The following is a 27626-nucleotide window of genomic DNA, read 5'->3' as shown; positions in this document are numbered from 1 at the left end:
CATGTGGACACAGATTCTGTTCCTTAAGAGAGCTTCATTCTCCCCATGTGAACCTGTGTGTTGGTGTATGAATGTGTGTGTGTGTGTGTGTGTGTGTGTGTGTGTGTGTGTGCTATAGCCGCTCCCAGAAATAGGGGGGAAAGGAAGGCCATGCTATACCACTAATGCCTTGAGCTGGGAAAACATTGACAGGGTGGGGGTTGGCTAAAACAAGAAGGAAGGTGGCCATCATTGCCGACAAGGCAAACCCAGAACCTAAACCTCAAGGACGCCTATATTCTCCCTCCACGTCCTGCCCCAGGAAGTTGTACTAGCTTGTATGTCACATGGCTTAGGTCCTGTACAATCATCCCTCGACCCCAAGACCGGGCTGGGTGTCCACAGAACTAGCTGACCCCCAACCGTAGCCACCCACTTAGAGCTGTTAGGAATGGAGTCTCCTCCGGAGAGGCTCTGGGCCTGCATGTGGGAGGGTCAAGTTCCCAGTGGCTTTCCCGGGCCCAGGCCTTTTGGAGCAGGGCTTGAGTTCCAGAAAGGAGACCCGCCTGAGTAGGGAGAGGAGTGAGAGTAGGTTAATTATCTGGCCCAGCTGTTCCCCCTAAGCTTAGCGAACGGGAGTCACCCAGGGCCTCTAGCTGAGTGACTGAAGCCAGAGGAGCTGGCCATCTAGTCCCTGCCTATTTGAAGGCATCGGAATTAGTGTTTGGCCAGCCATTCGGGGCTCCATGTGGGAGGACTGCCCTCTATTGGTCCCCGAGCTGGGACGTGGCCACAGTCACCAGGGCCGCCTCACAGCTGAGCATCCCGCCCCCCAAAACTCAGCTTCAAGTTGGCTATGGTAAGTGGGTTGCCGGGTAGAGCGGAGGCAACTGTCACCTCCGAGAAGGCAACCCTGCTTCACGTGCACACAGGCTTGCCCACAATCCTTCCTTCACCTACCTCCCCTCCGGTTCTCCACCGTTCTCAGAAGTTCACCATCAGGCTATCTCCTGTCTCTCTCCCACTCGCACCCATGCCCAGCCCTCCTCCCCTTGGCCGACTGGAACCCCAAGCACGCCCTCGCCAACTTGCTACCTCACACACATGCTCACACGCTCGTGGCCACACCCATAAACGCGGGCCAGTGCCGGCCCTGTTGTCTTGGGCACTGGGCTCTCCGGAGCTAACCTGGCACTTGTAAACATTTGGTTGAACGCACACAACCATGCTTTGCGGCGTTGGACCAGGGCCCTTTCTCTCAGAACGTGCAAGCACTTACCCCACAAGCCGCTTTCCAATCCCTGCCCGTCATTGTTCCCGGCTCCTCCCAGATCTCTCCTGCTCCCTTCAGATAATTAAAGTTAGGCTGTGTGTTTGTATGTATGTGTGATCTTATTTTTTAAACACACACCCCCACACGTACATATGCGTGTATATATACAAACACACACAGCAATTAGATCTATCCATTCCTGCCGCCGTCCCTCTTGTGCAGTAAAAACCTCAGCTCTGCACATGCCCCCACATCGCCACGCGATGAACCATCACCTAGTCATGGGCTCCTGATGTCACACACACACTTACACACAGACACACGCGCACTGGAGCTTTCACACAGTTACATCCACCCCAGCTCCCTGGTGTTTCTCCAGGGGCACAACCCACCTCCCACCCATCTCCAGGGCATCTGAATGGGCTCCCTTCAACTGAGCTGAGCACCAGGAGGGCTCTGCTTCAACGCCCCCCACGCACACACCCAGTGGACATGTCGTTAGCTGAGCCTGACCAGGGTGGGTCCGGGTATTATTAGGCTGCAGAGACAGCACGGAGGCATATGGTCTCGTACACAAGAAATAATGTTCATGTTAAATCAGACCTCATGCATAATGCATGGTGCCTGATCTCACATTATTTTGGGTGTTCGTCAAAATCAGTGTTCTTTCTTGCGAGGGCTCCTGAAAAGAAGGGGGAAAGACATTTGCTAATGGCACCCGCCGCCTGGACCCAGGGAGCCAACAGTGCCCCGGGAGCGTTCCTCTGGCCCCACTTCACCCACCAGCGGGTCTCATCCCTCTGGCCCGTCCGTCTTTCCCCACAGAAGGAGGGGCTAACTCCGGTTCGTAGCAGGCTCGAGGCCCCGTGTTATTTTTATTTCTTTTCTCTCAGCTCTCTGTCCCCGGAGGGTTCTGGGGAATAGCAGTGGCTCCGTCGTTCTCACACCCGATTCATTTGCCGTTTTATGAACTCCCCGTTGATTCATCGCCTCCCTAAGTCAATGATTCACTCCTGATGGCTTTTCAGAAATCCTTCTTCAAAGGCTCCAGATTATTCAGCTCTGAACAGGGGCAGACCTGGACCCTGCGTGGCTACTGCTCTCCTTGCTTAGGGTGGAAAACTGTCACCTTGCTTGGCCTTTCCCTGGGACTGGCCACCCTGAGAGGAGGGAGTGCTCCCTCCAAACAGAAGCTGCTAAAGTTGACCCCAGCAACTTGTGGGCAGACCCGGCTCTCCAGTAAGGCCCCCTCCAGACATTGTCATCAAAGTTCCTAGGGAAGCTGTGTCTTGCGGGAAGCAGGGAGCGGAATGGTGAAGCACAGTGTCTATAGGACCAGACAGATCTGGGTACAAATCCTGGCTCTACCTCTTATCAGCTGTGTGACTTTAGGGCAGCTACTTACCCTTTCTGTGCCTTGGTTTCCTGATATGTTGATGAGGGCAATGCCTACAGCATAGAGCTATTTTGAGAATTAAGTGGGATGATGTACATAGAGTGCCTGGCATAAGTAGGTGATGAATGAATGAAAGCTGTTTTATTGTGGGGCCTCTGCAGGGCACTGTACAAAAACAAGTGAACGGGAAAGAAAGCCAAAATGTAATGAACTTTGGCCGTGGCCCCCACTCTGTCCAAGGCGTTCTGACATAATACTTACCCAGCACTTACTTCGTACTTACTTTCATTATCTCACATTAATTACTCCTATTCTGCAGATGAACAAACTGGTACCCAGAGAGCTTTAGGGACCTGTCCATGGCAACAAGACTAGTTCATGATAAAAGCTGGAATAAAACCTATTCCATCTGACACCTGGATCCATGTTCTATTTACAGCAGTGAATAGCAGTGTCCAGTGCTTGGGGCATGGGCCCAAGGCAGAGGAGGTTCCAGAACTCAAGACTAGGCCAGAAAGAGAAGCTTGGGGACCAAGGGTGTTGGAGCTCATCGGCTAGGATCTGCCTCCTCTCTCCACCACTTTGCCATGAGGTTCAAGGAAGCTGAATGCCTTGCCCGAGCTCCCCGAAGAGGTCAGGGAGCCCTCCTCGTGCATCCATTCAGAGAGCTGCATACTGAGCGACTGCATACATGAGGCAAGGAAGGTGGGACCTGGTGTCTTCACAGGCTTTCCTTCTGGCTGCACCACCTGCTACCCCTGGGACCTCAGGCAAGCTGCTTATGCTCTCCATGCCTCAGTTTCCTTGTCTGTCAAAAGAAAATCATGATAGCACCTGCCTGGTAGGATTGCTGAGAGATTATATAAACACTTAAAAGAATGCCTGGCATGTTGTAAGTACACATTAAATGTCAGCCATAAAATTAATTTCATATGTACAATATATGTTATTGTATTATTCCTGGGCTGAATCAGTGTGGAAAAATCATGCCCAGCTTGATTCCAGCAATGCTTCCCCCTGCCCCCCCCCCACCCCGAATTACTGCTCTTTACTCTCAAAACCACTCACTCTGGAAAGAAAAGTTCAAGCTCTCCATCCCACTCCACAGATGAGGAAATGGAGGCCCAAGGTTGTGGAGGGACTTGCCCAAAAGAACCCAGAAAGTTAGTGGCAGATGCAGTCTCCCAACCTATCCCCTACTTCTGCCTCTTCATGACAATCCCATGTCCCCAAGAATGTGTACTGAGTCCCTTCTAAGGCTCTGTGTAGGCTCTGGGGAGATAGCACCGAGACGGTCAGAGAAAACCTCATAGACGGCAGTAGCAGTATTTAAGCTGGGTCTTGAAGAATGAATAGGGGTTTCCCTTGGGGCTCACTGCTCAGGGCCTGACCCTGAGGAGGCAAAATCACTCAGCCCCAGCGCCCTCAAGACCCCATTCATTCCCCCTCCCTAAACCTTCATGCTTCTTGCTGCCTTGGCCAGTACCCATCCACTAATGGGCTCCCACCCCCTCCTTTGATCCCAGCACAGAAGACTCAACTCAGGACTGAGGCTCCTAGATCCTGGGGAGCCACTTACTATGAGACTAAGTCTGAGTGTAGATTCCTTCCAGGCCCCAACTCCTGGTTCTACTGCCACCCTACCCAGAGGTTAACCAACAAACTATGCTACAGGGCATCCTAACGTCGAAGGTGGGTCCCAGGTGCCTGGGTCCAGGCCTCACTCCACTATCCATCTTTGGTATGACCCAAGTTGTGTCATCCCTGGAGTTTAACATATGAAGTAGGCATTCCCTCATTTATTCATCCATCCATCCGTCTGTCCATCCACCAGCTCATCCATTCGTCCATGCAACCCTTAACCACCTCTTCAACCACCCACCCATTCATCCCACCCTTAACCACCTCTTCAACCACCCACCATCCATCCACACATCCCATGATCCAATTTAACAATCAGGCCCTATGTTGAGCACTGGGAACACAGAGATAAATCAGACCAGCCCCCCGTCCTTAAAATTCTCTTGCATTAGCTTCTTCCCCTCACTACCTCTCAGTCATGTAGGGTAGGCATGTGAGGACCCACGTGAGATCATTGTTTGGGAGGAAACAATGAAGTCTATTGTTGCATCTATGCATCTTGTGTGTCAGAGCACTGGGAACCTCCACGCGCCATTCATTTCTTCAGGGCCCCACAGAGGATGCAGTCAGTATGGCTTCTGTGTGGCCCTAGGACTCCCCTTAGCTCTGTTTTCTCACTCCAAGAATGCCAAGTGCTGACCTAAACTAAAGAGATTTCAAAGGAAGCAGAGGAGAGGAAGGTGCTTATAAACATAACTTCTGCCAAGGCTAAAGATCGCCACTGGAACTCAGTCTTTTCTACCACAAATGGCAGCAGCATCTCAGCACCAAGGAGATATGGAGAAATGTTCTGGTCCTAGGCCTGTCACCACCTGGCTGTGTGACCTTAAACAAGTCCCTGCCATTGTTCAGACCTCAATTTTCCCACCAATGTGGTGTGAGGGGTGGTCTCTGGATCCTCTCAGCTCTGAAGTGGCCCCTCTCAATTCTCGCTTCCCTTCTAGCCTGGGTGGGCCTGCCCCTCTGACAATGGGGCCTCTCTGACCGGCCCACACATGAGGAGGGGTAGGAGATGACGTGGTTGGTGTCCATGGCCTGGAGTCCTCTGACTATTCAACACACACACACCCCCCGCGACACAAACAACCCTCAGTGGCCTCCCCCTCCCACCCCCCAGAATCTGGGCACAGCTGGGGCTTGCTATGCCCTGGCCACCCCATGAATCACCCCTCTATGGTCCCGCGGGGGAGTGGTCCAGGGAGCATCCTACGCCCCCCATGGGGTGAGGGCCAGAATCACAACCCTCAAGTAGGCAGTGTCCACAGGAACAATGGGGGCCTGTGGCTCACAGCAGGAATGCAGCCATTGTCCTGCCCTGGCCCCCAACCCCAAGGCCTCAGGTCCCCAGGCCAGGCAGGCTGGCGTGGGTCGGTGCGTCAGGCACTCGTGTGCCTGGGCCAGGACACATGGCCTGCCGGTTCCCCTCTCTGGGCAGGCGGGTGGGTGGGCTAATGGGCCAGACCCCATCTCCATACCCAGCCTCACAAAGGATCCCGTGCCCAGGGTGAAGAGAAGCAAGACAGGGCCCAAAGAAGCCAAGCTGGCCTCCGACCCACCCATCCCTGGGGTACTTGTAGCAGACTCAGAGAAGGGGCCTCCCAGCTCTGAGACCCAAGCTATACATCACAGTGGGGAGGGGGACCACATTAGAATAATGCAGGATTCGAGTGGGGTTGCTATAGCGACGTATTAGGGCAATACATCTAGGGAGCCCCGGCCCCTTGGTGATGTATGACTCTGCTTAGCTGAGGGGAGCAGGGGGAGGGGATCTATCCCGCCCCTCCAAGGGGACAGCAGACACCAAACATTCCCTTCACTGGGGGAGAACATCTGCCTTGGACTCCAAAAATAGGCTTCTCAGAATCCTGTCAAGACTGAAAGAGATGCTCTGCCAACCCAACCTCCAACACCCCACCTTAGTCCATGCTCTACTTGGCTTCAGCTTCAAATCCCAGCTCGAAACTCAGCCTCAACCCCACTGTGCCCCGCACCAACCTCAGGCCCAGCCCCCAACCCAGCCCTTCCCAGCTCTGTCCTTTCTGCTTCAGTGCTAAAGACCATCCCTGCACTATCTGCCCAGCATCCAATGGGATTAACAGAACTATATTGGGGAGGGGAGGGTGTAGGGGAGCAAAAAAGGGAACAAAGGGGAAGGAGGTAGAAACATCCAGAAATGTTCCTCAGCCAAACCACTCAAAGCTGTTAATGTGAGAGATACCTGGAGAATAAGTCTGAGGGCACACATGCTATCCCTTTCTCACCCACAGGCCTCCCCATGCCAGTATCCGGCACCCACCCCCATCTAATGCCAAGTCTGGAAATTTAACTTCCCTCCACATAGTACCGGGGCCAATGAGGGGGTGAAGTGGTAGACTAGCCTTAGAGAAAAAGTTGTATTGGGGCTCCCCACGAAGGAGAGCTCGTTTAAAAATCTTCACATAATGTTTGCTGTATCAAATCATTTGTACTGGCTTGCCCTCGACCCTTTAGGGACTTCAGGGAAAGATTCTCCTGAGATAGCCCCCTTTGCTACATCCACCTGAGCATCTTGGTGAGGAAAAGAAGGACAGATAACCCCATTTAAGAATCACAGGTGTAGGGGTACCTGGGTGGCTCAGTTGGTTGAGCATCCAACTCTTTAATTTTTTTTTAATGTTTTATTTTTGAGAGAGAGGGAGAGACAGAGTGCGAGCGGGGGAGGGGCAGAGAGAGGGAGACAGAATCTGAAGCAGGCTCCAGGCTCTAAGCTGTCAGCACAGAGCCTGACGCGGGACTCAAACCCATGACCCATGAGATCATGACCTGAGCCAAAGTCAGACGCTTAACTGACTGAGCCACCCAAACGCCCTGAACATCCGACTTTTGATTTCGGCTCAGGCCATGACCTTGTGGTTCATGAGTTCGAGCCCCATATCGGGCTCTACACTGACAGTGCAGAGCCTGCTTGGGATTCTGTATCTCCCTCTCTCTCTGTCCCTCCGCTGCTCTCTCTCAAAAATAAATAAACACTTAAAGAAAAAAATAAAATTAAAATAAAGAATCACAGGTGTTCGTGTAAGTATATCCCTGTCTCTCTGTATCTTGATTTTCCCTCTACATATCCTTGTCTGTGTATAGCTCTCATTGTACGTGTACATGTTGTTGCACATGTGTGTGTGCACGCATGCCTTGCCTCCTCACTGAATGCTAATTTTTAGTTCACTCAAGTGATTATAATAATTGCACAACCCCAAAGAAGTCTTCTTTTTTCCCTTTTGAAAGTGACACCCTGGCCCTGTGCCAGATAGGGGATGTGGCTTCCAGCAGGAGGTGAAAGATGCAGACCATAGACGTCACCCCCCTCCCACCAGAGGACATAGGTCATAGGATAAGCCAGGGTAGGAAGCACTGCCCTCTACATGAGCACACGTGTCCACCCTGCCCGTGAACACACGTGCATAGACATGCATGCACGCACACTTTGGTCCTAGTCTGGCGTTGTCCCCACAACAGAAGAAATTAGGTTCATCCTTGATTAGAAAGGATACACAAAAGGGGCTTCTTTTCTCACTGTCCTTCATCCTCCAGGTGCCTTTCTCACACTTGCACAAACACACATGCTTGCACACAACGTACGTACATTCACACACAAGCAAAGAAAAAGGGAAGAGAGAGATTAAGAGAAGGTAGGTGAAGACAGAGTGCGTGTGCCCAGAGGGCAGTGCCTGGGGTGGGGGTGGCAGGGGGCCCAGGGCACTGAGTGGGCAGGAGACCTTCATGGCTTCCTCTCTTCCCTAGCCAGCGACCAAAGGTCAGCCCAGGCGGATCAGCCACGTGCAGTCCATCCACCCCCAGCAGGTCATGTGAGACCAAAACCAAATCCTCATCAACATGCCATTGTCCTACTGAGCCCAGCCTTGGGCTGAACTGGACCAGCCGCCTCCAGCCCAAGACTAGTCAGTGCCCCTCCAGAACCTATGGTCTCCATCTGAGAGGAACCTCTGGGGCGGGGGCGGGGAGGAGGAGGGTGTCTCTCAGCCCCACCTTGAGGACAAGCTAGGTGATGCTCCCCTGGATCCTATCCCTCTTTGGGACTTCCCATCCCCTTCTGAGAAATGGGAAGAAGCCGGCTTTCCATTTGCACTGAATGCCTGAGTGGGACCATGAGCAGGGGAAGAAGGACCATCTCTCTCATGTTCCCTCCAAGGGGCACATACACCACGCCATGCCACCCATGCCCCCTGCCCATTGCCCCAAATGCTCTAAAGGGGAAACAGAGTGAAGCAGAGAGGGTTGAAGAGTTGCCCTGAAGGTCATCTTGCACGTCAGCACTAGGAGGGGCCCCAGATCCCCTTGCGCCCTGGCTCCCAGCCTGGACCACAACACAGGCTCCATTGACTCCTGGGCACCCTTTTTCCCAAGATGCACGCAAAGCTGTGGGCTTGCGGTTCCTGCCCACAGGCCCCTGGGCCCACAAGGCTCCATGTAGCCTGGCCCCACAGGACCCACCCAGGGAAAGAGGCCAGAGCTGGCTGCCTGGATGGCCGTGGGTGGACACAGCTCCCAAGGGGCTGGCAGAAGGGAGGAAGAAGGACGGGATAGATACTGCACCTACACAAGAATCTCTTAGATCTGGGCTGCAGGCCTTCATGGCCAACCTCCAGACCCTGTCCTACCCAGCCTGGAATGAAGCCAAAGATAATGGGGACCTGGCTAGGACAGATTCTCCATCAGTATCACCTTTACCCCCGCCCCCCCTTTATTTGTTCCAGAAACAGGGACCCCTTGGCCCCACCACTGAGACTAAACCTGGGGCAAAGCTGCCCTGGCCCACCCTCTGCCTCCTAGAAGGGAAGTCCAGGAGAGGAAAGATGGCGTGTCTGGGGGAGGGGGATTGGAGGAAAGCCGGGGCCACGATGGGGAGGGCTGTCCCAGCAGGATGACAGAGAGATGATTAAACCCACAGAGAAGATTGATAAGGGAGCTGAGCAGCTGCAGCTCTGCAAGGTGGGCTGGGGACAAATCTCATCTTGTCCTGGCAGCTTTCAGAGCACTGGGGGGCTGGGCCAGCCAGGATGAGCTCATGACCTCCACAAGCTCCCAGGGCAGGGAGGGGGGTGCGGGAGGAGGGCTGCTCCCATCTTCTTCCCCCTAAGGCCTCTGACGGTGGCTTCCAGAACCCAGCCCCCATTCCCGCCACCCCAGAGCTCCTTCACCGCTCGACACCCCAGTGCACCTGGGCAGCATGCCCCTTCTCACCAGTGCCCCCTTCACCCACGGCATCTTTGCCCCGGCTCTCACTCTCGTTATTATTAGATGTGATTTACAGTGGAAACGCTGAGTCAGACAAACCAAGAGTCCCCAGACAGAAGCAGTGGCAGAGAAGAGTCCAGGGGAGATGGCCGTCTCTGGACGCCATCCTCAGAAGACAGTGAGTTGGGGCACTGAGAGGAGCTGGAAGTCCATTTCTGCTGTTTCTCCGGTCTGCTCCAGACCCCAAAATCCTCACCTGGGTCTCCCAGGCATCCAGACCCCCTTTCCGATGCCCACCCAGCCTCTCAGCCTAATCCCGTCACAGCCTGGATCTGCCTTGGCAAGTCGGAGAGAACAGCCCAGGGATCCCGAAGTCCTAAAATCCAGGTGGTTCTACTGAGCCGTTTCCTCCAACCAGGGCTCATGGTTCAGAAGGCAGCCCGATTCCCAGAGATGGAGAGAGGCAGGGAAAGTGCACTGCTGGGGTCCCAGCCCCCCACTCCATAAGCGGCAAACACGGGCACTGTGCGTTCACGTGGGCGTCCAAAGGCACAAGAACGCGTGGGGAGCACATGCTCCTGCTCCTACCTTGCTCAGAGGAGCTCAGTGGGCAGGATGGTCTTCACTCCCTGGGTCTCTGACTCCCTGGCAGGGAAGAACTGGGCATTGTTGCCAAAAATAAACGTTCCCTCTCCCGCTCCCTGGCTCTCAGCTCCCGCTCATTAGGATGCGTGGCGTTTGGCTGCGGTCCCACACCTTGCAGCTCATTATAAATATGCAGTCGCTGCTGGCGCTACCCCAATCATCTCTGCAATCAGAGCTTTTAATTAGGTTAATTAAATTGTATCAAATCTCGCAGGGACGCAGTTCACTGATGCTGATGAGGCAGCCAAAACAGACCCCAGCTCCTCCGCTAATGAAGGCCGCTGCCTGCCTGCGCAGTGAGGGAGCCCGAGCGCATAATAAACGGGCACGTCCTCTGGGAGGAGCTGCTGCCCAGGCCCAGTTCTGGGGACCTAGCAGGGGGTCTGCATCAAGCCCACCAGGCTCCAGCTGCAACAGAGACTCCCACCCCGGGGACCATCCCCTTTGCTTGAGAACTGGGGGTTCTGGGAGCCTGGGTAGGTGGGCAGCGTCAGGGCCCTGAGCACCTGCCACCTCTACACAGAAAACCTGGGCGTGCCCCCAAGATCCAGACTTCATGTGGGGTTCCCTCTTTACCTCTCCTCCACAATGGCCCAAGAAGGCCAGGACTCTGTCTCCTACTAAACACACGCACACACCACACCCTGTCACTGCCCCTCTCAATTGTCTTATTAGCCAGGGAGGCCAGGCTGGGACCGGAAAGCTCACCCAGCCATTGCTGGCCTGGTCTCCATCTGCCATGGAGGCCATCTGCCCCCACTGGGGGGCAGGCGGGGAGCAGTTTATGCTACCAGCCAGTAACAGGAAGGGGTGGTCTCCCAGTCTCCATGTGCCAGATGGATCCTGCAGCTTCCCACCTACTGCACCACCTAAAGAGCCCTCTCTGAGGGACCTGCCCCCGATCTCCAGGGATCAAATTAGCGAGAGATGTGAGGTGGTTCCCTTCCCCAGCCCCTGTCTATCCTGAGCTGACCACCCCTGTCCCTTGGCAATCTACCGCTGGCTACTAGAGACCACAGGCCTCACTAGAGACCACAGGGCCCTGCAAAGGCTCTCCCCTGCCTTTAAGCAGGAAAGCAGATGCTGCCACCTCCAAAGGGGCTGTCCCCAACGCTCCACTTGCCTCAGCTCCAACCCCCTCCTCTTAACCCCTCCGTCCGTCACTGGTCTCTGTGGCTGAGCAGCAGAGAGAGGACAGGGGAAATTTCCAGCGCTCTCGGGACATGTTATTTCTGCTGTAAAAGCTGGTTTTTTTGGTTTGGAAAGGTTTTTTTTCCACCTAGTAATGTAAAAACATGAAACCTGAAACCAACCCCACATTTGTCACCTCAAAAGAGAAGCCTTTGGGGTAACTCGGAGAAAGCTGTAAATGAGTCAGGCTGATTCAGGGCGGGGGGGGGGGGGGGGGGGGGGGGCTGCCCAGCTGCCTCCGGGGCACCACAATTTCAATTAACGCTTATGATGTGAGCAAGGCCATCAGGTGACAGACAAGAGGAATGGAAAGGGCTTCCTTCCCACCCTTAACCCCAAACATAGCAGTCCCCACATAAGCTCCTCTTGCCTAGAAAGAGCTAGGTCCTGGGGTCTGTTCTGGACCAACGTCTACAACCACCAAAGCCGGGGACTCAGGACTGCACCACAGCCCCAGCACCAAGCAGTTTGCTCCCCAGATGTGAGAGGAAACGGTTACTCTCATGACGAGGGCTATCAAGTGAAGCACGCAAGACCAGACAGAGAGAACTAGGTACAAACTTTGGTTGGACAGATACAGAGGAGACAGAACTCTCCAAATGCAACAATGATGGGTCTAGGAATGAGGAACACGCAGATTCCGTACAGGGAGTCTGAAGAAACGAGAGATTTTTTTGCTCTCCGACCAGAGCGGTTTAGGAAAGAACAAGCAGAAGCATGACCCAGCCAGCCTCTTAAGCTTCCAAACTCTAAGGGGTGGACTTGGGAAAGCCAGCTCTGCCTCTCGGGGTTTCGTAGCTTCATCTCCACTCCTCCCCTGCACTTTTTGCTGAGACAAACCCATGGAGCTGGGTGGGAGCCCCGCCAGGAGGGAGGCCCGGTGACCTGCTGGGCAAGAGAGCATGTACCCTCTGACCCCAGGAGGCAGCCGCCAGAGCCCAAGAAACCGCCAGCTCAGCCCCAATAGTATTTCGGGTCCACCCCCAATTCCTCCACTCGCCGGGGGCTTTGGGCCAAGACTCCCACCCAAGCTTCGGCCCGCCCTCTCCCAACACCCTGTGCACAAGGCTGTGAACGGACACACGGGGAGAGCTTGAGGAGGGAGGCCGGCACCGCATACCCACTTGCCTCACTGGTTCAGGTCCTAACAGGCCCTGGCCTCACCGGCCTCCACAGGCAGGCAGAGCAAGTCTGCGTCTGCTGGCTGCCTTCCCTGCTGGAGGATGTGCAGCTCCAATTGTTCACTGCCCCACAACCAGCAGCGGGGGAGAGACAGCGAGCTAGACATAAACCCTCACAACTGCTCACGGGGAGACCCCCTACCATTTCCTGGTGGAACCACCCTCTCGATGTGGGACTCAACAGGCTTCCTTGCATGGGCCTTACTAGAAACGTGAGGGGAAAAGCCCTCTCCTGCCCCTTCCTTGTTTTGGGACCACACTTACCTCAAACTGCAGGAGTAGGGGTGGAGAAAACCTTTTTTCCTAAGAGTTCTCCTCTAAGGCACTGAATTCAATAAATAGGAACTAAGCACCTACGTAGTACAGGATGCTTCCAACAGAAGCCAAGAGCGCGAAGAGAGTAGACACCAGCACCCAGAGAAGGGGCAGCAGCTCCATCTACTGGGCCCTTTCCTACCCTGTTGCCAGGAATCCGTTCCCTCTAGAGTTAGAAACAGATTTAATCCGAGAATAAAGCTAAGGCCTGACACTCTACTGCTGGAGTCAGAAGGGCTCTAAGAGGCAGTGGAGTAGGACTCAGGCAGGATAGTTGGTTCCCTGCCCGAGAAACCTCGATGTTCCACGTCAGCTATTGTAGCCGACACTCTGGGGACCTCATTTGTACGAGACCTGAACCACACAGGTTCTGACTCAGAGCAATGCCTTCCACCTCCCTACGCTGCCCGCATTCCCCTTGGCACAGCCAGAGCAGGACGCCACCAAGAGCCCAAACCACCTCTGGGGCCTGGGCGTGTGGATCCTAAGGAAACAACAGTCTCTCCCCTTCCCAAGCAACGAGCCAGGAGTCCGAGGTCCCACTGAGTGCCAAAGCATAAGGTCCTGGCCTATTTTCAGCACCCAGGAGGCTGGGGCATCTGTCTTGGGTTCATCACAGGGGTCAGGCAAGCTCTCCTTGGGCCTCAGAGACAGCCCTCAGTGTTAACAGCAATTCGGGACACCTGGTTTTATCTCCTTATAGTTCCCTACCTCCAATCTGGAACTTACGGTAGTCCAAAAGGATAGACGTTCCTGCCTACACACACGCCTCTTCAATGAAGCATCGCTGTATACCTACAGAACACGTGAGGACTTACTTAGCACGTAACCAGCGGATGTGAAACCCTGGTGGCACGTTCGTGTACCACAGGGTATATAGGTGTGCGCATACGTGTGTGCATGAGGCCCGAGGGGTAGTACCCTGAGAGTCTATTAAAGTGAGAGCCAGGGCGCCTGGGTGGCTCGGTCAGTTAAGCATCCGACTTCGGCTCAGGTCATGATCTCACGGTCCGTGGGTTCAAACCCCACTTCAGGCTCTGTGCTGACAGCTCAGAGCCTGGAGCCTGCTTCAGATTCTGTCTCTCTGCCCCTCCCCCATTCATGCTATCTCCCAAAAATAAACAAACGTTAAAAATAAATAAGTAAATATAAAGTGAGAACTCATGAAGTGTGTGTACCTTTGTGTAAGCGTAAGCTTCAAGAGAAGGCATTAGGTATATCCCTTCCCTGCCTCCCACCTTCCTACCCAGCAGAGACAAGGGATACGAGTCCAAGTAGCAGCACCAAGCTGGTTTATCCCAGGAACAGACTCTGCCCACTCCTCTGCCCAACATCCACAGGATAAATCCCTTCCCTGGCTCAGGAATCAGACCTCTATGTCATAAGACCATTAACATTTACTTAGCTCACCACCTCCCCAAAAGGAAGTTCACACAGAGACTGTGAAGCATTTCCTTCCTTAAGGCAAAAGCTACTAACTTCTATTCCCTGGCCCTTCTTCCTACTTTCCAGGGCTCCCAAATCTAAATCCCACTGGGTACACCCTGAGGAAACATGCTTTCATTTTAGGCTTTATATAGGAGCCTAGCAGTCATAGGAACTTATTAAGTTTTAACGATTTTTTTTCTCTTTAAAATCCAGGCACAGCTGTTCCTCCTCCAGGGGTGAGGTGTAAGCACACCTCCCAGAACTCTGCTCCTCCCACATTTGCTCCAAGCATGCTCAGTCCTGTCTTGACCAGCCTCAGCTTACCACCCCGACATAGACAGGAAGAGTGAGACTCTGGGAAGACAAAGGAGCTGCTACACATGCTCTGCAGTCCCCACCTCCAGGGCACAGGCCTGTACCAAGCCATCTACAGCCTTGGAATCAGGAGCTGGCCAGAAGTGCAGAGGGCAGGAACAGAGCCAGATCTGTCCGATATGAGCTTCATCAATAAGGAGGTGCCACCATGGGTTCCTAGTTCCAAGGGTTTCTATCTGTAGCTATAAAGCGTAAGAGAAAAAAAATTCCTCCTTGGCTACTTTATGAAGCCATCTGAATATCCAATAAACACAGAAGGAAGGAAGGTAAAATCAGTCTGCCCACTAAATCAAACATGCAAGCATTAAAAATATTTATCTTAATTTCTACTATGAGCATACACTACTTTTAAAAAATTAATGATGTGTGGCACCTGGATGGCTCAGTTGGTTGAGCATCCGACTTTTAATTTTTTTTTTAAAGTTTATTCATTTTTGAGAGACAGAAAGAGACAGAGTATGAGCAGGGGAGGGGCAGAGAGAGGGAGACACAGAATCAGAAGCAGGCTCCAAGCTGTCAGCACAGAGCCCGATGCAGGGCTCGAACCCATGGATCATGACCTGAGCTGAAGTCAGATGCTTAACCAACTCAGCCACCCAGGTGCCCTGAGGATCCGGCTCTTGATTTCAGCTCAGCTCATGATCCCCCGGCTCATGAGTTCGAGCCCCGAACTTGGGATTCTCTCTCTCTTCCTCTCTCTCTCCACCCCCCCCATTTACATGTATGCACATGCTCTCTCTCAAAGTCAACTTTAAAAAATAAAAAATTAAGTGATGTAACAAAATGGAAGAACTGAAGTGAAAAAAGATGTAAAATTGTTTACTGTAATTACAACTACAAAACACAAAAACATAATTAAAAACCAGTACACACCTTTATAGAATGGAGGAAATAGGGGCACCTAGGTGGCTCAGCCAGTTGAGCATCCAACTCTTGATCTCAGCTCATGATCTCACAGTTTGCTGTCAGCACAGAGCCTGCTTGGGATTCTCTCTCTCCCTCTCTCCTGCCCCTGCTCATGCTCTCTCAAAATAAATAAGTAAACTTAAAAAAAAAAAAAAAAAAAAAAAGAATGGAGGAAATAAACCAGAATGCTCACAGTTTTGTTCACTTTCATTGCCCTAGCTGCTAGCACTAATAACTATTTATTGTTCCTCAATTAGTACTGGGATTAGGGAAGAATTCATTTATTTTCCAAATTTGCGGTAATGAGATATAACTTTCATAATGAAAAAAATATACAGGAATATAAAACTAAGGCTGATTTCACAACCCTCAAAACAATAAGACATGGGAAGGGGCTTTAATGGTGTCCACAGAAAAATACCACATGTCAGATCTGTAATAAAATTACAAACAGGAAAAATCATGTCATTCAGGCTAATGGAATGTGAAGTTACTCAGGGAAAAAAAAAGGAATTCTCTTCTGCATGGAATGACAAAGCTCATCTGTACCACTTCAACGTTTTCGACGACTCTGAAATTTGTAAATAGCTGGGGAGTTCACTGTTTCTTTCTTCACCTTCACCTTCTGAGTTTTGTCCTACAAAAGATTAAAAAGGTTACCAGTAAATGGTAGGATAGCATTTTGTAAAACAGGAAGGTTAATAAACTACCTATTGGCAAGCCCCTAATTCAGTCCTTCTCAAAGTACGGGAAGGACAAAGCCATACTACCCTCAAGTATCCCCAGATGCAGTGAACCATGTTCTCCCCTGGGAATCTATAATGCTACTACTATGTTGAAGTTTCCAGAAAAACTGAGAAGACAGGGAGTCAAATCATTTTTCTGTAGGGCTTATTCTCACACGGAACCCTAGTTGAGAAAGGCAGATCTGAACGATCTACAAAGCTGAAGAATTTGACATTTAGAGGAATGGTACTAATATGAAAGGGGCATCACATAATCCTTAGCTGTGCTATTTAACAACACAATGTTGTCTATTTTTAAACACCAATGAGTGACACACACTGCTTTGTTAACCTGCTTAAATGTTACACATAGCTGCTCATAAGCTATAAAGTTCATATGCTACCTGATCCTACCCTTTGCTGTTCCAAAGCACTGACTAATAAGCCCCTTATTACCTTCTTAATCAAGGAACATTTCAACACTGTCAGAGTAACAGACACTGGCTCAAACCACTGCCCCTGAGGAGCAGACATTTTCACTGGGGTTGATTTACACACAGCTGAAATCCAGTCTAAGTTAAAACCTTTACAAGAGAGAAAGGGAAAAAAATAAAATAAAAGGAAGGGCCTAAGGCTCTCTCTCCTTACCAGAAGATCTTTGCGTGTTTGAATTTTCTGTGCAATAACAAACAATTTCTTCTCGCGTTCAATCCGCTGCGTCAGGCAGTTATACTGCTTTTGCCTTTCTTTAGCTATCCGCTGTGGAAGAAATACACACCCGTTTTCAATAAAATTAACAAGATAAAAATGAATTAAAAACTGCTTTTAATCCACTCAAGTCCAAATGCATAAATGGTTTCATCAACTCCCTCCTCCTTACTCAGAATCAACACAAGGGACCATAAAATTGCCCATTTTAGGAACACCAGATTCTAGAGCTAACAGAACGTTGGAGACTTGCCCAGGGACACAAGGTTCACCTGGAACAGAGTCAGGACTGTCCCACGAGTCTCACGGGTCCCAGGAATCTTTCCACTACTACACTAAGCTGTTTGACCTTTGTGTGAGCGTCCCGGTTACCTAAGGCAATGCAGGAATGAGCCAATCCTGGAAACCCTACACAAAGTGAACAGAGAATAGAAAGGCTAATGGACAGTGTGCAGGTGTCTGAGAACCACAGAACTCAGAGAGCAGGACTTTTTCAGCAGAAGCTGACCTGAGAATTCTCACTGCTGAAATATCCCCTCAAAGGCCAGTGGCCCTTCAATTTGGGGGAATCATGAACCCCTGAGAAACTGAAGAAAGCTGTGGATTCTTTCCTGAAATAAATGTGTATGTGTGTTGGTGCAAATTTGTGCAAACGCATATGCCTATCTGCACAAAATGTCTGTGTGGAATGAGAGTGTTCACAGACTTCCTACAGCTCATCCATGGGCTGCCCACCCCTCCAAGTTACAGAGAGATTAAAAATTCCCTTACAATCCACTCACCATCAGTCTCTTAATGAAAATATTTTTGCTTTAAACAAAACAACCAGAAGAAACACCACCACTGGACAAGAACAGCAAGATCCAAATCTTTCCAACTTACAAGGCATGTCTGTGAACTATTCTGTTGGGAGCACTAATGTCTTTAGGGACCACCATGACACTTGAGAAGTGTTAGTGACACAGCTAATTGAAAATACAACTAATTGACAAACAGGGTTATCACGAGAATACTAGTCAGCCGGCTCCTCAGCTGGAAGTGTTATCTACAAGGGGGGGACCATCACTGGGCTTCAGATTTAAACAATTCACCAATTCTAGCATAGTCTCGCAGCAGTGGTTTCAGACAGCTTTTGTTTTCACTTTATTACACAGACTGTCAAATTTATGGGATTACCCAATATAGTCAAACTAATTAGGGGTATTTATATTACCAACGCAAGTTTAGCTGCCTCTGAGCTAGAGAAACTGCTGTGAAATTAAACATTGGAAGCAAAGCTGATGCGGTGTAAATGATTCAAATCAAAACAGAACAGCTGTCTGCTTGAAACACATTGACAGCATTTTTTTTTTTAATGAATCAGTCAGAAGTGAGAGTTCAACTCCAGAAGGCTCTGAGAAAAAGCATGTCTTCTGCACAAACCCAGTTACAGTGATGGAAAGCACCATAAGGAAAAGTCAATACAAAATTCTGGTTACAAATGTATAATATGTAAAGACTTTTTGAGATGTGTATTTGCTGCTGAAGGTTCAATATCAGAATATACCAAATCCCTAAATCTTCAGTGTCTCCTCCTCTCTCTGCATTTTACAAGGTAGGCATCAGTCACAAGTCTTAAAGGCACAAAGCCCAGAGGGAGAGGTGGGATTCAAATGCAAATCTAAAAGCCAGACCAGGGGCACCTAGGTGGCTCAGCTGATTGACATCAGTTTGGGTCATAATCTCACTTTGTGAGTTTGAGCCTTTCACTGGGCTTGCTGCTATCAGCACAGAGCCCATTTAGGATTTTCTGTTCCCCTCTCTGTCTCTCCCCTACTCACACTCAAAAATAAATAAAACATTTAAAACAATTTTTTTAATTAAAAAAAATAAAGCCAAACCCTTAAGCTTCCAACCACTAAGCCACACTATGCCACACACCCCCCAATCTTAAAAACCAAGGAACCTTCGTCCATTCCCATCCCATCATCAAATCTTCCTTCCACTTTTCTAAGGGAACTTAATGAGCTTTCCTTAATTATAGTAAATGCGGGGGGAGGGGGGGGTGGAAATCCTAGATTCTCCTAAGCTCAGACCTGAAAACAACGGAGAAAATTACCTTAAGTCGAGTCTGCTGGGTAACCCCCTTCACTTTCTCCTTCTGCAAGGTCTCTATTGTGGGTCTATTAAAGACTCTGTCAACAAGTTCCGGGGCTGTTCGCAGGTGAGTGGCAATATCAAACTGTTCAACTGAAAGTCAAGACAATTCTTAAGGCACTAACACCAAACATACACCAACATGGTAGACTATCCCAGAAACCCTCAAACATTTCATACCTTCCTTTTTGGTGTCAAAAAAAAACACATGCTTATTCTGTTGCTTCCCCTGGAAATCCAGCAGATGGAGCTCTGATTTCAGTCTTTCAATTTTCTAGAATACAGAACAGGATCTCATTTTACACTGGGTTCTTCCAGGGTATCAGAGATGAATGTCAAAAGTGTAAACCATTTCACATCATTATCACGAGCCAACAAAAAATGTGCTTCATTCTTTTAAAGAACGGCTAAACATCTATCAAGCACCAACCACAGTTAAGTGACTGGGCTACACATTCCACAAAACTCATTTAATCCTTACAACAATCCCATGAAATAGAAATGAGGAACCAATCTCTCAAGGATGTTAATTTGTCCATAATCATGGGGCTAATAAATGGCAGAGCCAGAATTCAAGCCTAAGTCTGTCTCATTTCCAAATCTGAACTCTTTCCACTCTACCACACTGACTACACTTCTAAATCATTATACCATACACAAGTACTTCAAGAAGAAATCAACTTATAATTTGAAGTCACTGAATCCGCATTTCTTTCCTTAACAAAAATACAACAGAACAAAGGGCTTCAGTTGTTACCTTAGCTTCTGCAACCCTTTTCATTTCTATGTATTTGACATCCTGGGTTTTCATCAGTTTCAGCTGTTCTGGAGTTACTTCTTCCTTAGTCTCCTTAATAACGTGAACTCCATCCTAAAATCCAAATTTAAAAGATACAGTCCCTCTTAGATGAAAATCACTGATAAGCTGTCAGCATAGCTTATGACTGGAACAAAGACAACTGAATGCCATCTGCAACAGCAGTCCAATGCACTAAGCCCCTAGATGCATGTTCAATTTAGCACCTCATCATCTACTCTTAGAACAGCTCCAGGCAGAGGTGGCTGGGTGGCTCAGTCAGTTAAGTCTGACTTCGGCTCAGGTCACGATCTCACAGTTTGTGAGTTCAAGCCCTGCATCGGGCTCTATGCTGACAGCTCAGAGACTAGAGCCTGCTTCGGATTCTGTCTCTCTCTCTCTCTCCCTCTCTGCCCCCCGCCCCCACTTGCACTCTCTCTCTCAAAAATTAAAACAAAAAAAAAAAAATTAAAGAAAAAAAAGAAAGAAAAGCTCCAGTCATAAGACAACTCAGATTCAGGAGTAGAAATGCATGCTGTTCATGAAGGGACAGTTTGCCTTGGATACTGACCAAGAGCATTTGGACCAAGTGGAGAAGGGCTAAATAAAGGCCAAGCCTCCTTCCTCTCCATCTCTTCCCCCATCTTATTTTCTTTATTGAGTTGGAGCTCAGAATACCAACTGATCCATTAGGTACCCACCTGGAGTTTAACCCGAGTCATTTTATAGTAGAATTCATCTGGATTTTTTTCAAGAGCCTTCTTCCGGAGAGCTCTGAGGTACTCTTGCTTTTTCCGGTAGTCACTAAAAGGCAGTTTAAATGAAGTTCATAACAAAAAAAATCCAAAAACAAAAAAGCACAAACAAAAAAACCCACAAGAGCACACTTTACAAGCATCTAAAGTTCATACAAAATGAAACTCAAAAAAGCCAGAGCAATGACTAGATTTGATCCAGCCTCCACTGTCACTAATGTTGAGATCCCGTCACTGTAGGCTACTCTCTTATCCCAAAATTCACCTGAAACTGTCCCCATCTCACATGTTTTAGCGCTATTTACATCTTTAGAGGGAAACACCAAAGAAAGCACATATTAAAGCTCATTAGAAAGGGTTCTGATCAGGGCGCCCGGGTGGCTCAGTCGGTAAAGCGTCTGACTTCGGCCTAGGTCATGATCTCACAGCTCGTGGGTTTGAGCCCCGCATAGGGCTCTGTGCTGATGGCTCAGAGCCTGCAGCCTGCTTCAGATACTGTGTCTCCCTGTCTTTCTGCCCCTCCCCCACTCACGCTCTCTCTCCCCTTCAAAAATAAACGTTTAAAAAAAAGAAAGGGTTCTGATGCAAGCTTGGGCACCAACTGACCAAATAAGGTTCCAAAACTACACAGCACAGAATAGCATACTGACTAGAATCGTGGACTCTGAAGCCAGACTATCTGGATGAAAACCTTAACTCCACCACTTCTAGCTAAGTAATCCTGGATAATTTAGCTAACCAATCTGCATCTTAATTTAATCTGTAGAATGGGTATGATGATAATAGTATCCCAGAAGGTTGTTGGGAGGAATAAATAAGTGTAAATATTGCAAGTCTCCCAAAACACTACCTAATCCAATAATAGCACTCAGTTATCATTATTAGCCTTAACTCTGGGACCCAGAGCAATCCACTTAATCCATCACCATCTGTACCAGGAGCACAAAAGGACCTCAGCTGACATGCATAGTTAACAAATAATTATAATTTATTCTCCAAATAAAGTGCCAAAGAAGAAAAATAGAGGTAATTGTTTTATGAAATGTTTTCAGAGTTCATTATCACCCACGCTCAGTCTTATGAATCCATCTTTCATATCTCTTCATTCCACACCACACACGGGGTGATGTAAGAGACTCGACAACTGGAATTTTAGATTCTATCTTGCATTTCAAGAGAAGGGAGAGAAAAAAAGAGATTCTGCTTCTGGCTCAAACACCAAGGCAGGGGCAAATCAAAGCCACTATGAGCAAACTATCTGGAACAACAGAATTAGAAAAAATTCGCAGTGCAACTGTAGTTAAATAAATAACGCTCTGCTCAAACAAAGAGAGAAGTTTAGGGTCACAAACAAGTATCTGACGGGTTGCCAGAGTTTTAGCCATTTTATCAATGGCAGGAAATTATCCCCCGTCAGACACTTGGGCAATCCAGCTGCCGTGCAGGGAAGTGGTCAACCTTCTTGGCAGCACCTCCACCGGGAAACCGAACTCACTCTGCGCGAAGTTTGTAATCTTTCTTTTTTTCCAGCAGGCCCAGATGTTTTCGAAAGCCAGGCTAGAAGACAAAAGGGAAAAAAAAAGAAAGTGCTTAGTTCCCCCAGCAAACACATGCCCAAATCAACATGACACCTCACAAGAACAAGAGTCTCTGGAGTGCTCAGTAAATCCATGTCCTTGGAGCCAACTTGCTACCCTGTTCCCTTCCCTCCCCCACTGGGCTCTGCCCAAGGATGAGAGGTACTATACGGACGCCAGAGAGGTCATAAGCACTGCCATAGTAGGTTTCCTGGCCTATTAAGGACAGAGAGAGGCAACAATGACTCGGCACTAAGCAAGCAGTTGCCAGCTGTACTAAAATTACTACAGCCTTAATCCAAGGGTTTAAAAAATACTATGAAGGGAAAATATAATAACAGGGAGGCAACTGTGGTAAGGGCTCTAAATTTAGAGCCCAAGAACTGGGTTCAAATCCAAGCGTTACCTCTTAACAACCTGTGACCTTATGCAAGTCACTTCACTTCTCTGAGCTGCTGTTTCCTAACTTTAAGACGAGAATAACAATACCCGCTTCCCCTGGTTATCATTAGGATTAAATGAGCCTCTGTAAGGGGCAGTGCTGGCACCTGGCCTGGCACAAGGCAAGTACCCACCACATGTTTACTGTTATTATTATTCCTTTGGTAAGAAGTAAGAGAGAAAACCGAGTGTGACACAGAATACCCTTCTGACACAGAACTTGGATAGCATGGAAGGCACAAGGATTATATCTTGGTATTATCTTTCTACAAGCTATTTATTGAGCAATTAATATATGTCAGTATCTGTGGTAGATGTTTCTGCCCACATCATCATAACAGGCCACATTTATTAAGCACTTACTCTGTTACAAAGCAATCTGCTGTGCTCATTACACACAATCTCTTAATCCCCACAACAAACAGGAGAAGTAGATAAAACATACGATTGTTATCCCAATTTTCCAAAAGGGGAATAAAGTTTAGAGAATGACTTGCCCAAGAACACAGAATAACTGGCAAAGCTAGAACCAGAACCCACTCTGTGTGAGGCCAGAGTCTGTGCTCTTTCCCACAAGAGACCGCATCTTCTCCCGCTCTGAATAATCTCAATTTTTGAGGAGGTACATACACTTCTAACACAATACTACACACGAGTTTAAACTTGTATAACATTAACAGATGACATTTTTAAGTTACCTTTCTCAATTTTTATCCTTGAAATGATGCAACAAATAATTCAATAATTAAAATAACAGCCAAACTGAAATCAAAAACACAACCAACACAAGAAACAGGTGTTGGCGAGGATGTGAAGAAGAAGGAACCCTCATGCACTATTGGTGGGAATGAAAATGGATGCAGCCACTGTGGAAAACAGTATGGAGGTTCCTCAAAAATTAAAACCATGGGGCGCCTGGGTGGCGCAGTCGGTTAAGCGTCCGACTTCAGCCAGGTCACGATCTCACGGTCCGTGAGTTCGAGCCCCGCATCAGGCTCTGGGCTGATGGCTCGGAGCCTGGAGCCTGTTTCCGATTCTGTGTCTCCCTCTCTCTCTGCCCCTCCCCCGTTCATGCTCTGTCTCTCTCTGTCCCAAAAATAAATAAAAATAAAAAAAAAATAAAAAAAAAAAAAAAAACGTTGAAGAAAAAAATTAAAACCAGAGGGTGGCCCGGGCACCTAGGTGGCTCAGTCGGTTGAGCGTCCGACTGACCTCAGGTCAACTCAGGTCATGATCTCACAGTTTGTGCGTTCAAGCCCCTCATCAGGCTCTGTGCTGACCGCTTGCTTGGAGCCTGCTTCAGATTCTGTGTCTCCTCTCTCTGCCACTCCCCTGCTCATGCTTTGTCTCACTGTTTCTCAAAAATAAATAAATGTAAAAAAAAAAAAAGAATTTTTTTTTTTTTTTTTTTTGAAACTAGAGAGTGGCCTGGGTGGCTCAGTCAGTGGAGCGTCCGATTCTTGCCTTCAGCTCAGATCATGGGACTGAGCCCCTGTGTCCGGCTTCACACTGAGCATGAAGCCTGCTTAAGATTCTCTCTCTCCCTCTCTTGCTGTCCCTCTCTCCAAAACTAAAAAAAAAAAAAAAAAAATTCAAAACAGAAATACTCTACGATCCAGGAATCATAGATACTGGCTATCTACCCAAAAATTACAAAAACGCTAATTCAAAGGGATCTGAGTTATAGAAGAAGACTGGCCATTGCATCTGAAGTAGCTCACCTAATTATACCTACTCCCTCCATACAAAACATCTTCAGTAGCTGGCCCACCACCTCAGTGAAGAACCTATGGCATAAAGTCCAAACTTTACCCAGACATAGAGTACCCTGGTCAACATGTTTACCCATCTTTCCAGCATGGCCTTCTTCTTACCTCTCCCACAAAGATCCTCTATTCCTACTCAAACATGACCGTGTCATGCTTATGTCCAGCCTTAGAAGCCCTCTGTCTTCTGGAGTGCCGGTGGCTCAGTCAGTTAAGTGTCCGACTCTTGGTTTCGGCTCAGGTCATGGTCCCACGGTTCGTGAGTTCCAGCTCCACAAGTTTGAGCCCTGCGTCCGGCTTGCTTGGGATTCTCTCCTGCCCCTCCCCTTCTCTGTTAATCCAAACCAACTACTTACAACTGATATTTTGGATACACTATCCAACCTCTTTAAGCATCAGAGTCCTCATATGGAAAATACGGATAACATCCACCTCATAGACACGCTGTAGATTTAAATGAGATCATCCTTGTACAGCATGTTGGGCTGTACCTAACATACAATCAATGCTCAAAAAGTGACAGCTATTATCATTCCCTTCAAAGTTCAGCAAGTTTCACCAGGAAGCTCCCTCATCATGTCTACTTTTCCCATTCAAATTCCTCATTTGGCAGTGTTCCTGTGCTCTTATACAGGTGCCTCTTTTTTTATATATATATTTATTTTTGAGAGAGAGAGAGAGACATGGAGTGTGAACGGGGAGGGGCAGATAGAGGGAGACACAGAATCTAAAGCAAGCGCCAGGCTCTGAGCTGCCAGCACAGAGCCAGAAGCGGGGCTCGAACTCAAGAACCATGAGATCATGACCTGAGCTGAGGTCGGAGACCCATCTGACTGAGCCACCCAGGCTCCCCTTATACAGGTGCTTTCTTTATTCATCTTTTAGTGGCCTCTGGATTCCTGGTCTGATTTCTGGCTTTGCCAGTTGCCAACTACAGCTGTATGTCTTTAGGCAAATTACTTAACCTATCTGAGTCTTAGTTTCCCCATCTGCAAATGTGAGAAAATAACGGTACCTACCTCCACACAGTGTCAACAGTTAAATGAGATAACGAGTAAAGCATTCTGCACTTTTGGCTCTGGCACACAACAAACACTGCTATCGTTACTTTTCTTTTTTATTTTTATTTATTTTGAGCGAGCAAGCAAGCAAGCAAGTGGGGTGGGGCAGAGAGAGGGGAAGAGAGAGAATCCCAAGCAGGCTCCACTCTGTCAGGGCAGAGCCCAGCTCAATCTCATGACCCTGGGATCGTGACCTGAGCAGAAGTCAAGAGTCACGCTCAAGGACTGAGCCACCCAGGCGCCCCTATCATTACTTTTAGATAGGCCCACAAATAGGTTCAAACAGGTGCCACAATTAGGTGGCAAATTGCACTATTGCTCCTAGCACACGACTGAGCACACAGTAAGTGCACAATAAATATCTGATAAATGCTATTAAGGAGGAAGACTGACTCTGGTTAGGAGGCCTTACTCCCCCCCCCCCCCCCCATCAGTGAGCAACACAACTTTGGACACATCTTTCTCCCTCTCTTCCCCACCTGCAAAATGAAGTTGGACCAGATAACTAGGTTGTATATGTGGTTTTTAAGCACAGTGAAATGGATGCGCTGGTTCCGCATATATTAAACTAGTTTCTACTCAACCTCCCCAACACAGACACACCCTCCACAGAAGTCCTACAACTGTTTATCCACCTGAATTTGGGGTTTAGGACTCGGCAGGTCACTTCTGCTCTCTGGGCCTCAGTTTGTTCACCTGTACAATGGGGATGGAAAACATTATGGCCTGAGACATAAAAACCGTATGCGGCAGACCTTCATAAGATTCTGCGCTAAGCCCACGCCTGTCGGTGTTACATTATCGGCACCAATCTCTTGGGTTACTGACCCCCGCCCCGCTACGCAGTGGGCAGGGCTCTGCACCCTTAGATGCGGGTTCCAGTTCCAGCCGGTAGGCGCTTTGGCCTCACCTTCCTCCCAGGTCAAGCATTTTACACACGGCATCTCACACAACTACCTCCGCACTGAAATTCCCCAAGACAGCTTTGACTATACCCAAAGAACCGGGCGGGAGTAGGGCAGGGAACGGGAACTACGACCCCCCTCCTCTCCCCAGGCTTCGAGGCTCCGCCCCAGGCACGCCGGCATCGTTAGCATATATTTCCATTTATTTACGTGCCCCAGCGACGCGCCAAAGGGACCTGGTACCGCAGGTAGGGAAGCACACGGGGCCACGGGCCAGCGCTCGTGGGACCTGTGCGGTCCTACCTGGCTTCGCTCTCGGTGTTCTCGCTGCCGGGACTTAGCCGCCTTCCGAAAAGCCGCTGCCATCGCTACTCACGCCTGGAAAAGCTGAGGAGACAACGCCAGCCCCGCACCGCCTCAGCCGCCTAGTACCCCGATCCTGCCGGAAGTAGGCCAGGGCGCCAGACGCTTAGAACCGCCCACTTCCTCCCCGCAGCCTATCCGACCCGTGCCTTTCCGGAACTACGTCATCTAGCAAAGGCGTCCAGCGCGAGCTGCTTCTGGGAAGTGTAGTTTCCTAGGTCTAGTCTCGTGACCCTGCAAGACTAAGTTCTCATTCGCCAGAGCTTGTGCACGTGTACCCAGATCTCTCGTTTTCGCGCTCCGCTCCGCGTGGTCACCTGGGAACACGTGGCTGACACTGCCCTGGGGCTGAGCCGTGCTTGGAGTGTGCGCATGTGCAGTCACCAAACAGCTCTGCTCCGCTTGCCCTATTTACACGGTGTGTTTAGAGGCAGGAACCGTGTGAATTTTAACGTGTACAGGAAAGAGCGTTCTAGAGACAGGAGACCTTAAAACCAGGTTTGGCTCTGCCACTTACCAGCAGCTGTGACTTTTGACAGGTCTCTTGACTTTAATGAGCATCATTTTTCTTCGTCCATAAAACAAGGATAATAATAGCGTGCACCGCTCGCTTCACAGGGCCGTCAAGAGACTCACAGTTGAATGGAGGATTTCTATCCCTTACAGTAGTTGTAAAGTTGGAGTCCCTCACACCCTCTGGGGCATGGCGGCTGGCTGACAGGACGGGTATCAGAGGCAGCACCATGTAATGATTAGGACCATAAACCATACAGGTGTGATCTGATGCTGACTGCCACCAGCCAAGACAAAATTAGCTTCATTTAGCCTCTG

At 49.3% G+C, this 27626-nt stretch overlaps 1 protein-coding gene across 1 annotated transcript; it reads right to left on the bottom strand.

The window, feature by feature from the left end:
- Positions 1–15917: 15917 nt before the first annotated feature.
- Positions 15918–26901, bottom strand: UTP11 (UTP11 small subunit processome component). Its single transcript, XM_042951153.1, has 8 exons — positions 26736–26901; positions 22178–22239; positions 20629–20731; positions 19889–20002; positions 19312–19405; positions 19094–19224; positions 16936–17046; positions 15918–16199 (listed from the first exon to the last, which is right to left on the bottom strand). Exons 1-8 carry the CDS (start codon positions 26796–26798, stop codon positions 16116–16118), a joined length of 762 nt encoding a protein of 253 aa, XP_042807087.1. The 5' UTR covers positions 26799–26901; the 3' UTR covers positions 15918–16115.
- Between the last annotated feature and the right edge of the window lie 725 nt (positions 26902–27626).

The sequence above is a fragment of the Panthera leo genome, chromosome C1 (assembly GCF_018350215.1).
Source record: "Panthera leo isolate Ple1 chromosome C1, P.leo_Ple1_pat1.1, whole genome shotgun sequence".
NCBI lineage: Eukaryota > Metazoa > Chordata > Mammalia > Carnivora > Felidae > Panthera > Panthera leo.
This window is presented reverse-complemented; position numbering and strand designations above follow the sequence as displayed.

What these genes read in the sequence shown, in the direction of transcription:
- UTP11 (XM_042951153.1), bottom strand. Translation starts at nt 26,798, where the DNA reads ATGGCAGCGGCTTTTCGGAAGGCGGCTAAGTCCCGGCAGCGAGAACAC. An exon ending in TTTTGACACCAAAAAGGAAG is followed by an intron (nt 19,225 to 19,311) that starts GTATGAAATGTT and finishes CTTGACTTTCAG; the next exon opens with TTGAACAGTTTGATATTGCC. An exon ending in AAACACGCAAAGATCTTCTG is followed by an intron (nt 16,200 to 16,935) that starts GTAAGGAGAGAG and finishes AATCTTTTGTAG; the next exon opens with GACAAAACTCAGAAGGTGAA.